Raw genomic sequence first — 12,299 nt, 5'->3', positions numbered from 1 at the left:
TTTTCTTTTTAAGGCTGCGCTCATTAAAGAATAAAAACATAAAAAGGGATTATGTTAAAAAATACTCGTAGGTAATTTGAGCCTTTGACACTTGTAGTTAAAAGCAAAAGTTTAAACAACTCATTTAAAGTTTCACACACTCAAAAAAAAAAAAAAAACCGAATCACATGGGGTTTTCCGTGGTGAATGCAGCAGTGGGTGGCTCATTCGTCCTCTCCCTGCCCTTCCTGCTTTCATTGTGAAGTTGAGGGGTGATATTGAACTTCAGGCTTGGAGTTGAGCCTGCTCTGCGGCCGCAACCCCAGCCCCCTGATCACAGAGAGAGAAAGGACATAATGTGACCGCTGCTGACAATCCTCTGGACAGGAAGAAGCAGAGTGGAAGCACTGAGTGGAGATAGCAAGAGAGAGAGAGAGAAAATAAAAGAGAGAGAGAATGTGGGGATAGAGATGGGTGGTGGTGCATGTGTGTTTGGATGGGTGTGTACTCTTGTCTCTGTTTTTCCTGTTTTCAGTCAAGTTTCGTGCTGTTTTTCTTTTTGTTTTGTTTTTTTCTTGTTCTCCTAGTCTGGAATGAAACACTCTTCAAGCATCTGGCAATGTATTCTGCAGTCAGCTCTCACCATTGCCAACACTGGGGCCCAGCGCTCCCAGCGCTTAAAATCAAAGTGTGTTTGTGTGCGTGCGTACGCGTGTGTGCGTGTGTGTGTGTGTGTGGGAGAAAAAGAGAGAAAGTGAGAGGAAAAGACAGGTTGATTTACATTGCTATGTATGCACGGCGTTCTCCACATAATGAACAGCTCCAGATTTCCTCTGCTTGGTAAATATTTGATGACCGAGCGGCAGCGGAATGATTTTAGCCGAATAACAGTGGAGTCCTATAAGCTGCAGGGAAACGGCTCAAAAAGTTGTATTTCAAACCCCTCTCTCCCTTGTCCTCTTCCCATGTAAATAAGGCCAACTCCCCCTAACTCCACACACCCCTCTGAGGCAGTTTAAAGACCCAACACTGTCTCCTTGTCTCCTTGACAACCAGCATACACTGGGGTCCTGTCGTGGCCTCTCTGTCTTTTGTGTTTGGGAGCTCAGAGAGACAGAGAGAAAGAGAGGGAGGGAGAGAGAGGAGAGGAAGGAGAGGACGAAAACAAGAGTTGCTGAAAAAGATGACAAAGATGACATCACAGCGATTTTATCCCACAACTGAAAATTTGGTTTGTAGCCCAACAATGATGATGATGATGATGATGACTAACCAGAGGCACAAAATGGGTGGCAGGTCCGGCTGAGAGAGAGAGAGAGAGAGTGGGGAGGGGGTGGGGAGGGAGAGAGAGAGAGAGAGAGAGAGAGAGAGAGAGAGAGAGAGAGAGAGAGAGAGAGAGAGGGAGAGAGAGGCCCAGGGCTGAATGGGGCATTGTGGGAAAGACAGTGGGCACACTGGGCAGTAACACAGAGAACACTAACTCACAGATCATGCCAGAGAGTCTGAAAACACCCACACTGGGCGACAATGGCAAACTTCATCGCTCCACTTGGCCCCTTCTGAATACACACATACAATGGCAGAATCCAAATAAGATGCTCTGTTATTCGTGAAATTCAACACACTAAATTCCTTCAGTGCCTCTGTCCCTTTGACCGGCAGCAGATGGCCGGGGCTGAGTTGCATAAATGTGCGCGTACGTGTGCATGTGTGTGGCCCCGTCGTCTCACTGCGTAGGTACCCAGCAGGCATGAGAGGTGGGGAGTCGAGCATTTCATGGCCTGATAGGTATCATATGGACGTTATTTAACCTAGTATTACCTCCTTACTTTAATTAATGCAAACTCCATCATGCAAATGCAGCCTGTATCTCTCCTGACTGCATGGGAAACAAATTTAACTAAATCAGTCAATTAAATCAGGCCTAATTAGAATGAGGACTGAGGAGCACCAGATCTAACAGGTCTGACCCTCCAACAGTTGGGCTTGTCTTTACTGTCAGCTCTCTGCTGCCTCCCTGTGTAGCATTTGGGGATGTCCACCCTTTTCTCTGAAAAGATTTACAATAAACTGCAACAGGTGACCAGTAGCTCTGTTTTAAAGTATTCTGGGGCGGATTTTTGTGCCAACAAGAGGGACAGAGATGCACCAGAGGTCTCTACACAAACTCAAACTGGTGATATTGTAGGACTGTGAAAACTGAAAAGTTTGTAGTAGGGTCAAATGAAAAGAATGGGGACATAATGATTCCAACATGCATGCAACATGAAAAAATGTTAGTAACCTTAGCTGCTAAACTGGACATTAACTATAATATAGAGGTACAATATGATATTTTCAATACCATCAACTGCAGACTTTGGCCACCACAAATCTAATGTTTAGATAAAATGAAACATGTCATTACCATTAGCTGGTAATTTGGCCACTGAGGTTCTAAAGAGAAGATTAAATGAAAAACTCGGTGTGACATTAGCTGCAAGGTTTGGCAATTTAACATACATTCCTTATTAAAATGAAACCTTTAAAATTATATTAGGTGCTAAGTTTGGCCTGCAACAATCTAAGGGAAAAAGAAAAAATAGCATTAATATTAGCTGCTAATTCTGGCCATCACAAATTCAATATTGATGTGAAATGAAACAGTGACAGTTACTTTACCTGCCAGTCTTGCCCAAATGTTAATAGTAAGGTTTTTTTTTTTAATGACGTCATAATGATTCTAACGTGAATATCACAAGATAAAATGTCAGTAACATTGGCTGCTAAATTGGCCATCAATTATAATATCTGTCAGTAACATTAGCTACTAATTTATGGAATACAATGCTTGCATGAAGATAAGTAATACAGTGCCTGTTGCAGTGTCCTCCTGCTTCATACTGTTGGCCCTTGAGTTACATAAACAGCTTCTAGATCGGTTTAGTGATGCTCTGTCTCCTTCACACTGTTTGCCCTTGAGCTATACGAACAGATCCCAGATCTGTTCACGTGTCGTAAAAACGTGGGGCTTACTAACGTTATCTAAACGCTTTTGTGACTATATTTCCCACTTTTAAATAAGTAACCCTCTCCAAATAATGAGATTGTATCGACTTTTATGATAGTATTGTTGTTTTTTTTCCACATTTCATAATCCGTTTTTTTTTTTTTTTTTTTTTTTTTTTGATGTAACGACGCAAAGTAGCGTCGGTCGTCACTTGACGGCAGAGCATGCTGCTGGAGGTCAGATGCATGATGAAAAGGCGAGTACAGTAACTTGTTAAGAAAACAAACGGTGTTTTCACCCGGGAATTTATCTTAGGATACAACACACACGCCGTGGGGACAGCCTCTGTTGGTGGCGGTGGATCCAGCAGCTCGTCGTTGATCGTTTCCGCTTGGATTTTGAGTGTTACGACATAGCTAACGTTAGCTAGCCAGGCCGGCTCGGCAAGTAGCGCCTTCCTGGCTCCAGTTTTCTCCAGGTGAAACCTCTGGATCTTTTTTTAAAACCATGGACAACAACTCGCAAGGATCGGGGGGAATCAAAGCAGGTCTCGGGGGTCTCTTTGGAGGTGGTGCACCTGAGTACTCCAACACAGAGCTCGCCGGTGTACCGTGTAAGTGTAAACCTGCTATACCTTCAGTTACCTTTAAAGCTAACAGCTGTACACACTTCAAGGTCTTTTAAAATAACGTAAAATACAATATTTTTCATATATAACTGATGTTTTTTGTGTTATATTGTCCTTTCAGTGACTGGAATGAGTCCTCTGTCACCTTACCTCAATGTCGATCCTCGTTACCTGGTTCAGGTAAGATAAAGCTGAGTTTGAGTCATTTTCGTAGTAAATAAATGTTTTTTGTGCATTTTGAATCAGTAGTAACTATTTGTTGATGTTGTCTTTTAGGACACAGATGAGTTCATTCTACCCACAGGCGCCAATAAAACAAGAGGAAGGTTTGAACTGGCTTTCTTCACTATTGGAGGCTCTTGCATGACAGGTAAGAAACAGAGAACACCTGTGACTTTCATAATGGCACACAGCTTCCTTAAATTGTAAATACAATATAGTGTAATTTAAGAGCTGCAACAATTAGTCAATTAACTGATTAAATGACCAACAGAAAATGAATCATCATATTTTCATAACTGAGTATGAGAATAGTTTTTGTATGCAGCTTATCAAAATGAATATTTGATGCTTTTTTTGTATAACGTGACAGTAGAATGAATATGTTTTCATTTTGGACTGTTGATCAGTCAAAAGAAAAACCTTTTGAACATGTACCCCTGAATGTGTAGTGGTTTCCAACTTACTTAGTGGTCCCCCCCAAAAAAATGTCAGAAGATAAATCTGAGGGGTCATGAGATGATCAAATAATAGTAGGAAAGTAGAAGAAATAAACAAAAAGTCTAGGTACAAACTTTTATGTTAATTCTTTGGTGTTATTTGTGACATTTAACACACACCTACACCTCAGTTATTTAAATTACACCAGCAGAGAGGTTTAGAGGGGGAATGGCTCTTATAGACACCTGGAAGTTGTCAAAGGGCCACACACAGACTGGAAACCACAGTTTTAATCTTTAACAGTGTGTTATTTCATAAGATCATCAATGTTGTTATGTAAAATCTTTTCATCTGACTCCAGCTGTCTTATAACGTGGAGGAAAAAGTTGCATCATGGAAAAAACATTTGCATCTGAAATGTGGTGGAGTAGAAGTATAAAGTAGCATAAAATAGAAATAATCAAGTAAAGTACAAGTACCTTAAAATTCAACCTAGGCACAGTCCTAAGTAGATGTGCTTGTTACTTTTAACCTCTGAAAATGAGAGTACTGTACTGTGTGTTAGAAGAACAGAATGGCCAGAAGTATGTGTTGACCCCATTCACGTTATTTTTGTGTACTTTTTGGTTTGGGGTTATTTTTTATGTTTTGAGCAATGACCTTTTGTTTTCTGTAAATTGTAATGCTGCGACACACAATGGTATTTAGACAATGATATGCTTCCAACAGTTTGGGGAAGTCCTTTTCCTGTTGGTTTTGGTTTGGTTTTGTCATAAAACACATAAGGTTTTCCCACATATTAAACAAAACAAACAATAGTGCACATGTCCAAAACAAACATAAAACATGGTCTCGGAGACACAAAGTAAACAAAATTAAATGCACTATAAATGGCATATAAAACAAACAAAAACACAGCAACGCCCCTGTGCACAAAGCTATGTCCACAAAGAAATGCTTTTCCCAGTTTGCTGTGGAAGAACTTGACCAATCTGCACAGACTCCAGACCTCAACCTCACCACACCCTGGGGATGAACTGACTGACTGACTGATGCTCTGGTGGCTGAATGGGAGCAAATCTCTGCAGCCAGGTTCAAACATCTTGTGGAAAGCATTCCCAGCGGAGTGGAGACTGTTACAGTGGCAAATGAAGTCACAGTTTTGGAATGACATGTTTATCAATTATTCCGGGGTGTCCAATTACTTTATGCCTTGTAGTGTACCTGGAGTAACCTGAAGTGAAATAGCTTAAAGTTTTCTGTTTCTCTTTTTGTTTCCCACTGAATTTGAGTCAGTCCCTCACTGAGCCTCTCTGCCTCTTTGTTTCGGCTTCAGGAGCAGCACTTGGAGCAGTAAACGGTCTCAGGATGGGCCTGAAGGAGACCAGCGACATGGCGTGGTCCAAACCTCGTAATGTACAGTGAGTATGCAGACAAAGTTCACAAGTAGTATTATCCCTAGGATTACACCTGGATGTCCTGACCTGTCCTCTAAATGTTTGCTTTCTCTTTGCAGGATTCTCAACATGGTGACCAGGCAGGGTGCATCATGGGCCAACTCTCTGGGTTCAGTTGGTAAGTCAGAGGAAGATGATGTAAACTCATAACAACAGTAAGCATATTAACTGATCCCATGGTGGGAAGTAATTTTGCAATATGTATCCTTTTTTGAATCACTGACTTGACTTGTGAAAGAGCTGTTTTTTTCTGCCCTTAATTAAACTTTGTGAATTTTTCCTTGCCATTGCAGCGTTGTTGTATAGTGCTTTTGGTGTGGCGATAGAGAAGGCCAGAGGAGCAGAAGATGACATCAACACAGTGGCTGCTGGGACGTTAACTGGGATGCTCTTTAAATCAGGAAGTAGGTTTTTTTACTTTCTGCTTATATATCTGCCATTAATGTATGCTGTGCCTGTTTTTGACGTTTTAATCGAACAAGCAGACATCTGGATTTCAGTATTCATCATCTCTTTATTATGGTTCACGACTCGTGAAATCATCAAATTTAAGCCTTATGGGCTGCAGCTAACGAATATTTTCATTATTGATTCATCTGTATATTTAATATTCTTTGATTTTTTTTTTTTTTTTTTTTAGTTTAGAAGAATATTGAAAAATGTTCATTGCAACTTTCTGGAGGTTGTCTTATAAGTTTTGTCTAATCAGCAGTTTAAAACCCAAGCACAGTAACCTAACAGTCATATAAAATAGAGAATAGCAGCAAATTCTCACTTGTACTTTAATGTTTTCCAGACATGTTTTGACATGAAGGGAAAAACAATAAGGGAAACTGTTTTGAGATAAACATTGTAAAGCACCTAAAAGTCAGGTAAAGCTACTGCGTTGAGCCCCACCCAGCTGGTTCTTACTGTAGGTTGGATTAAAAACTAAAAGTGATTTGCTTAAGTTATAGTTTGTTGGTTGCGTTTATGCTGCCAGTGTCAACCACTGGTGTATGTTTCTGTTTATTGCATGTTCATCCGCAGCTTCATCACTCATTCTGATACTGTTGCGTGTTCACAGGTGGATTAAAGGGTGTAGCCCGCGGAGGTCTGGCCGGTTTAGCCCTGTCTGGTGCATACGCTCTCTACAACAACTGGGACCACCTCACCGGCTCCTCCTCCTCATCCTCCAGGCTCTACTAACCTTTCCCCACACACATTCTGCTTCGACGCTAGGGCCAAATATCTCCCTCCAGGACACAGCCTTTAACCACAGCGCTAAGAGGAACACTCTGGTCAAAAGCAGTGTGCTTTCCAGGGAAGTGTGAGGCGGCCCCAGTTCGCTGGTTCCCCCTCGCCCACTTTCCTTTCCTGGAGCATTCTGGGAATCAAAAGATGCGCCTTTCGAAAAGTTGTGAAAATGCAGACTAAATTCCACCGGAGACCATCCTATAACACCTCTCCCTTCATTTGTCTTTATCCTCTGAGGTATTCCTGTCACTGATCTGATCAGTAATGAGAACACCCTGTCAGGATGTTACGTAGAGGTGTGTCATTTGTTATATCATTGTTTATGGGAGGCTAATTAGTCTTCTTTGATGCTTAGTTTTGAAATCAGCGAACCCATGACATTTGGGTTGAATGAGCCGATATTGATTTGTAAGATGACTCGTGACATCAGGTGTGAGGTGCACCAGGTGAATGGCTGTGGAGTCGGGTTCTGATTTTGGACTGAAAGACTCTTCTGTTGCAGAAGAGCAAAGAGATTTTCAACCAAGTCGTGCAAACACAGAACAAAGCCTTACAGTCGGTTCTAATGTTGTATTTATTGAAGCGTATCTGCGGCAGGTTTTGTTTGACTGCAAGAAGAAGTCACTGTAAATCTGTACTTGAAGTGCGTACTGTTGATGTGTCCATAAAAAACCCACTGTATTAAAAACTAACAAAAAATTGAAAAAGTTCACATAGATTTTTTTGGTTTTCACCAGTTTTATTGCGCAAAGTAGATTGGATGTAAAAGGTCATGAGTAGTATAAACGATGCAGTGCTGTGTCACAACTCTCCACTGTTGAGAACCACAGCAGTGCATAGTGTATACTGTAAATTATGGTGTGTTATAAAATAATTATTGCACATTCAGAACATGTATTTACAACTTGGAAGTGGTTGTTGCGTAAGTTCCAGAAATGGCGAAACAAAACTGAACTCCGGCTGTGAGACTTGTAGAAAAAAAAAACAGTTTGGAGTCGTCTGTAGACGTGGGACATAAAACAGAGCAGAGCTTATGTTTGCTGTCAGCGCTGAGTCAGGTGGACCGCTTAGTGCAGGAAGAAGTCCCTGATGCGTGTCGCTTCGATCCAGGGGATGTAGGCGGCGGTGCGGGTGAACACGCTGGGTTTGTTCTCCACGGTGCAGCCGATGGGGCCGAAGCTCACCACGCCGTGCACCTCCCAGCGGTCCCTCCCCAGCTGGCACAGCAGAGGACCGCCAGAGTCACCCTGGAAGAGGAGGGAGGACACAACACCTCTTTTTTTATCAACCTTCACGACCACCTTCAACATTTGTGCCTGTAGTAACTGATCCATTCATTGAGGGGACCACTTGTCACGCCATCGGCTGACTCATGTAAATGACGGTCCTACCTGGCATGCAGCGGGTGGATCCTCTGTGTCTCTGAATCCTGCACAGATCATGGAGTCTCGGACACGGTCTCCCCAAAATTTCTTCTGTCGGCAGGTCTTAAAGTCAATGATGGGGAGGCGAGCTTGATTTAAGGCTTCTGCCAGAGACACATTCTCCTTCCCACCTGAAAAGTGTTTTTAAAGGAGCATATTTACCCACTTTGATTTCTACTTTCCATCACTTTGGTCCAGACTGAAATGTCTCAACAAATATTGGACAAATTGCCATGAAATTCTAGTCAAACTTTCACAATTCCTCCAAAAATTAACCTTTGTGACTCTTGTCTCCCCTTACTTTTCATCTAGCGCCATCATCAGGTCAAAATTTGTACTTGTCCAATGCTTTAGTTTATTACTCAGTATATGTGTGAACTAATGTCACTCCCATCACCCTCAGCTGCACTTTGTGCTTAGTAATTATCAAATGTTAGCATGTTAACACGCTATATTATACTATACACAACATCATTATATCAGAATTGTCATTCTGAGCGTGTTAGCTGATGTTATATGGAAGCAAAGAAAGGCCAAAACAGTTTGAATCTTAATAGAAACTGAAAATTTAACCACAAGTTTGAGTTTGCATCTTGAATTTTGATCTTTGAATTTCACCAATCTAATTCTAACCATCTTGACCTGATTTGATTCCTTTGATTCAAAACAGACCAACTGAATTTGAATGTTTGAATAAAGTTTTTTTTCAATATTTAAGTCTTATATTCTCTAAATTTTGAGCCCTGGAAAGACACTTAAAATCAAACTCATTAAGTTGCACAGTTAAAAAGGACTTCCCTAATTCATACTGGTGGTTTTCAGACTAAAATACTATATTCAGTAATTTTTAATTTCAAAATAAGGTTTTAAGTTTCATAATAAAATATTTATTCTTGGTTAAATTCAAGTTGCTCACAGCTATTACAGCCTGTCTTTGATTCCATATTATTATCCATATAGTATATATTATTGCTATGAGGCAGTCTTTGATCAGATGCCCTAACGACTTCCTCCAGGACCGTTTCCTCTTCTTCTATATCCATCTCTACTCACCCCGAGTGTCTCCCCAGCCCGTGACCCAGCAGTAGTGTCCCGGTTTGAGGCTGGTCTGCTTGCGCGGCAGGCAGGCGTAGCGGATGAAGTTTGAAGGGAGGATATCTGTGGCAGCTTTCACCAAGGCAATGTCATAGTCCAGCTCGCTGTGAGCGGGATAACGGAAGTTCTCATGTCGGTAGATTCTCTTCACCGGGAAAATCCTCTCTACTGTCTCTGAACGCTTCAGCTGGTGCTTCCCCAGAACGATCCTCCAGCTCCCAGCATCCTCTGCTTTACCCCTGAGAGGCCCAAAGAGTTGTTGAATTACAGTCATGGCTTGTATTGTGCCATCAAACCACGACTTGAGTGCAAGCCTTACTGTTTTTTTTTTTTTAAATCTCTTTTTAATGGAATATGTTTCTTACTTCTGGAAGCAGTGAGCAGCAGTAAGGACCCAGTTTTTGTGGATGAGAGTTCCTCCACAGACATGAATGTAGTGTTTACTTCCCCTGGGGCGAACCTGTGAGAGACAACCACACAGCCTCCTCAATGATCACAGATGGTCATTTTCATTTTCATTACCCCTTAAATATTGCATACATACATTGCATTTACTCCACCGCAAAACACCTTCAGCATTTAACCAGCATTTCATTCTTCACCTCTCGGACAGATTTCTGAATCCAATGAGTTTAAACTATAGAGTCGATTTAATCAAATGTTCTTTCTTATGTCCATTAGTTTGTAGATTTTGGTATCAGTCTCAAAAATTTTGATATCAGTCAGACTACACTCAATAATTATTCATTACTTATCAATTAATTCAGTCCCTGTGAGAAGTGTCTCCATCCTGTGTAGTGGTGCAAAACCTGAATGTAATTTTTCAGAATATCAGTGTTTTGATCATTTATAGACATACAGCTGTTAATGGTTGTAAGTATAAAGTGTAGTGTTATGTCAGTCAGTTATACGCTGGTTTAAAACGTGAGAAATTGCTGATTTTCTTTCCTTTATATCAGATTAAATTATCTTTGGTAGCTTGAGACAAAACAAACAATCTGAAGACATCACTTTGGGCTCTTGTAATCAACCTTTTCTTTCGCTATAGTCTAATACTTCTATACTCAACAGATGAACAGATGGAGCCCCAGAAAGAATTTGGCCGAGCTCCAGGTCATATATGTGTCTGGCATTTTCATTCTAAGTCAATAACTCGTGTCCTTGATTCAAGGCCTCCAGATCCTTTAAAAACTGAACCACATCAATGCACAATGACAATTTACCTGCAGAGAGACCTGCCAGGGCCAGGAGTGAGGTCTGGCCTCGTTCCCAGACACAATCCTTTCAGCCATGTTGGGCTTGAAGTGAGCCATTCCACAATCCTTAGGCCAGTCTAGGAGGAGAGAAGCACCACACATAAATATAGAGAGAAGCCAAGAAAATGAAAAAGGAGCCTCTATATTCATTGCCGGAGCGTCTGTGTGTGTTTTTGCCCTCACCCAGGTGGAGGACTTTGTGCTGTGGCTGTCGCCCGGGGGTGAGTGTGTATGCAGCTGCAGGCAGGGACGCCTTGCTCAACAGCAGCGGCAGCAGCAGGGATAGAAGGAGGAGCAGAGGAGGTCCTGGTACAGCCATCGTTTTCCACAGAATCACCGGCCGGCACACATCCCACGCTATTTATACCAGGCAGCAAGCACACGCAGATGTCCATACACAGGTACACATACAGTACGCACACATTCACACACACACACACACACAACAACAGCACACTTCCAGGGACAATGGGCAGTGTCACAACAAAGGCCGAGCGCTGGATTGTTCTCCTGCAGCGATGAGTTTCCACTGCGGCTGAGAAAAAAAGGGGATTTCGGGGAGTCCCATCAGCACTTTCACATACATATAGTATGCACACAGTACACTAACATGCACACAGGACAAAGGCAGCGCAGCAGTGTACACAAACAAACATCACATCATGTCACATGTCTTATATCAGTGACATAGTGACCTGAACGTGACCTTTATCTTCAATATCCCAGATCTCCACTATAGTTCATCCAGTGTAAACATGACTCAGTAGAAAAGATGTGTGTACTCCTGCCTAAACATAGCTCATATGGACATTCATTCATGTCAGTCAAAGGCATGAGTAAGTGGAGATGAATGAGAGTGGAAAGGCCAGAATATTAAGCGTTGGATCTTGAATAAGGAAGATAAAAAAAAAAAGCCTATTTCATTACTTTATAATCAACATCATAACACATTCATGTTGTGCTGTGAACAGTTGTGAGTGGATCTGCTCACTACAGAAGAAATAGTCCCAACTGAAACTGTAAACAGACAATTTTGTGACTTAATAAGAGTGACAGGTATAAAGACTTTGTAAATGAAATTCACTTCACTTTCACTGTGTCGCAGTCAGAAGTCTTAGAGACAGAGACTTTAAACACGGGCAGATAAAACTAAAGATATATGTGTGTGTATTATGTAATAAATAGATGAAAAGCAACAGAGACTCTCCCGGCCGCTCTACGCACACATACACACATCTGTGAAAATATGACAACAGTAACTGCAGTGGAAGCCACTAGTTAGCAGAGCTTTTTAACTGTGGTGAATGAGAGAGAATGTGCCCGCTCATGTGAATGGCAGCGCCTGAATGGTCACAGCTCACCACCGTGGTTCACCAAGTTTACATACAACTCCAACTTTGTGTGTGTGTGTGTGTTTGTTTTTTTTTAGTTTTTTTTTTAGTGGTGACTGAGTTGAGTTAGTGTGGGAAGAGAGGGAGAGAGGAAGGGAGAGAGAGGGAAGAGTGGCTATGTGGTGTGTTTTTGAGTTTTTGAATTTTACTTGCAAACAACATATTTGAGCTGAGTCACCTCCTG

General features: G+C 41.7%; 2 protein-coding genes across 2 annotated transcripts; one reads left to right on the top strand and one right to left on the bottom strand.

Annotated features, from left to right (window-relative positions):
* The first annotated feature begins 3,167 nt into the window (after nucleotides 1-3,167).
* On the top strand, nucleotides 3,168-7,656 carry timm23a (translocase of inner mitochondrial membrane 23 homolog a (yeast)). The gene is made up of 7 exons (XM_056366834.1): nucleotides 3,168-3,581; nucleotides 3,718-3,776; nucleotides 3,873-3,966; nucleotides 5,593-5,677; nucleotides 5,773-5,831; nucleotides 6,007-6,117; nucleotides 6,780-7,656. Exons 1-7 carry the CDS (start codon nucleotides 3,476-3,478, stop codon nucleotides 6,899-6,901), a joined length of 636 nt encoding a protein of 211 aa, XP_056222809.1. The 5' UTR covers nucleotides 3,168-3,475; the 3' UTR covers nucleotides 6,902-7,656.
* A 133-nt stretch (nucleotides 7,657-7,789) lies between these two features.
* zgc:112285 (uncharacterized protein LOC561476 homolog) lies at nucleotides 7,790-11,043 on the bottom strand. The gene is made up of 6 exons (XM_056366833.1): nucleotides 10,908-11,043; nucleotides 10,692-10,801; nucleotides 9,834-9,928; nucleotides 9,427-9,707; nucleotides 8,341-8,504; nucleotides 7,790-8,196 (listed from the first exon to the last, which is right to left on the bottom strand). The coding sequence occupies exons 1-6, from the start codon at nucleotides 11,041-11,043 to the stop codon at nucleotides 8,017-8,019; spliced, it is 966 nt and encodes a 321-aa protein (XP_056222808.1). The 3' UTR covers nucleotides 7,790-8,016.
* Between the last annotated feature and the right edge of the window lie 1,256 nt (nucleotides 11,044-12,299).

This window comes from Seriola aureovittata, chromosome 21 (genome assembly GCF_021018895.1).
Source record: "Seriola aureovittata isolate HTS-2021-v1 ecotype China chromosome 21, ASM2101889v1, whole genome shotgun sequence".
NCBI classification, from domain to species: domain Eukaryota; kingdom Metazoa; phylum Chordata; class Actinopteri; order Carangiformes; family Carangidae; genus Seriola; species Seriola aureovittata.
Note: the sequence above shows the minus strand (reverse complement) of the source record. Positions and strands in the feature narration are given on the sequence as shown.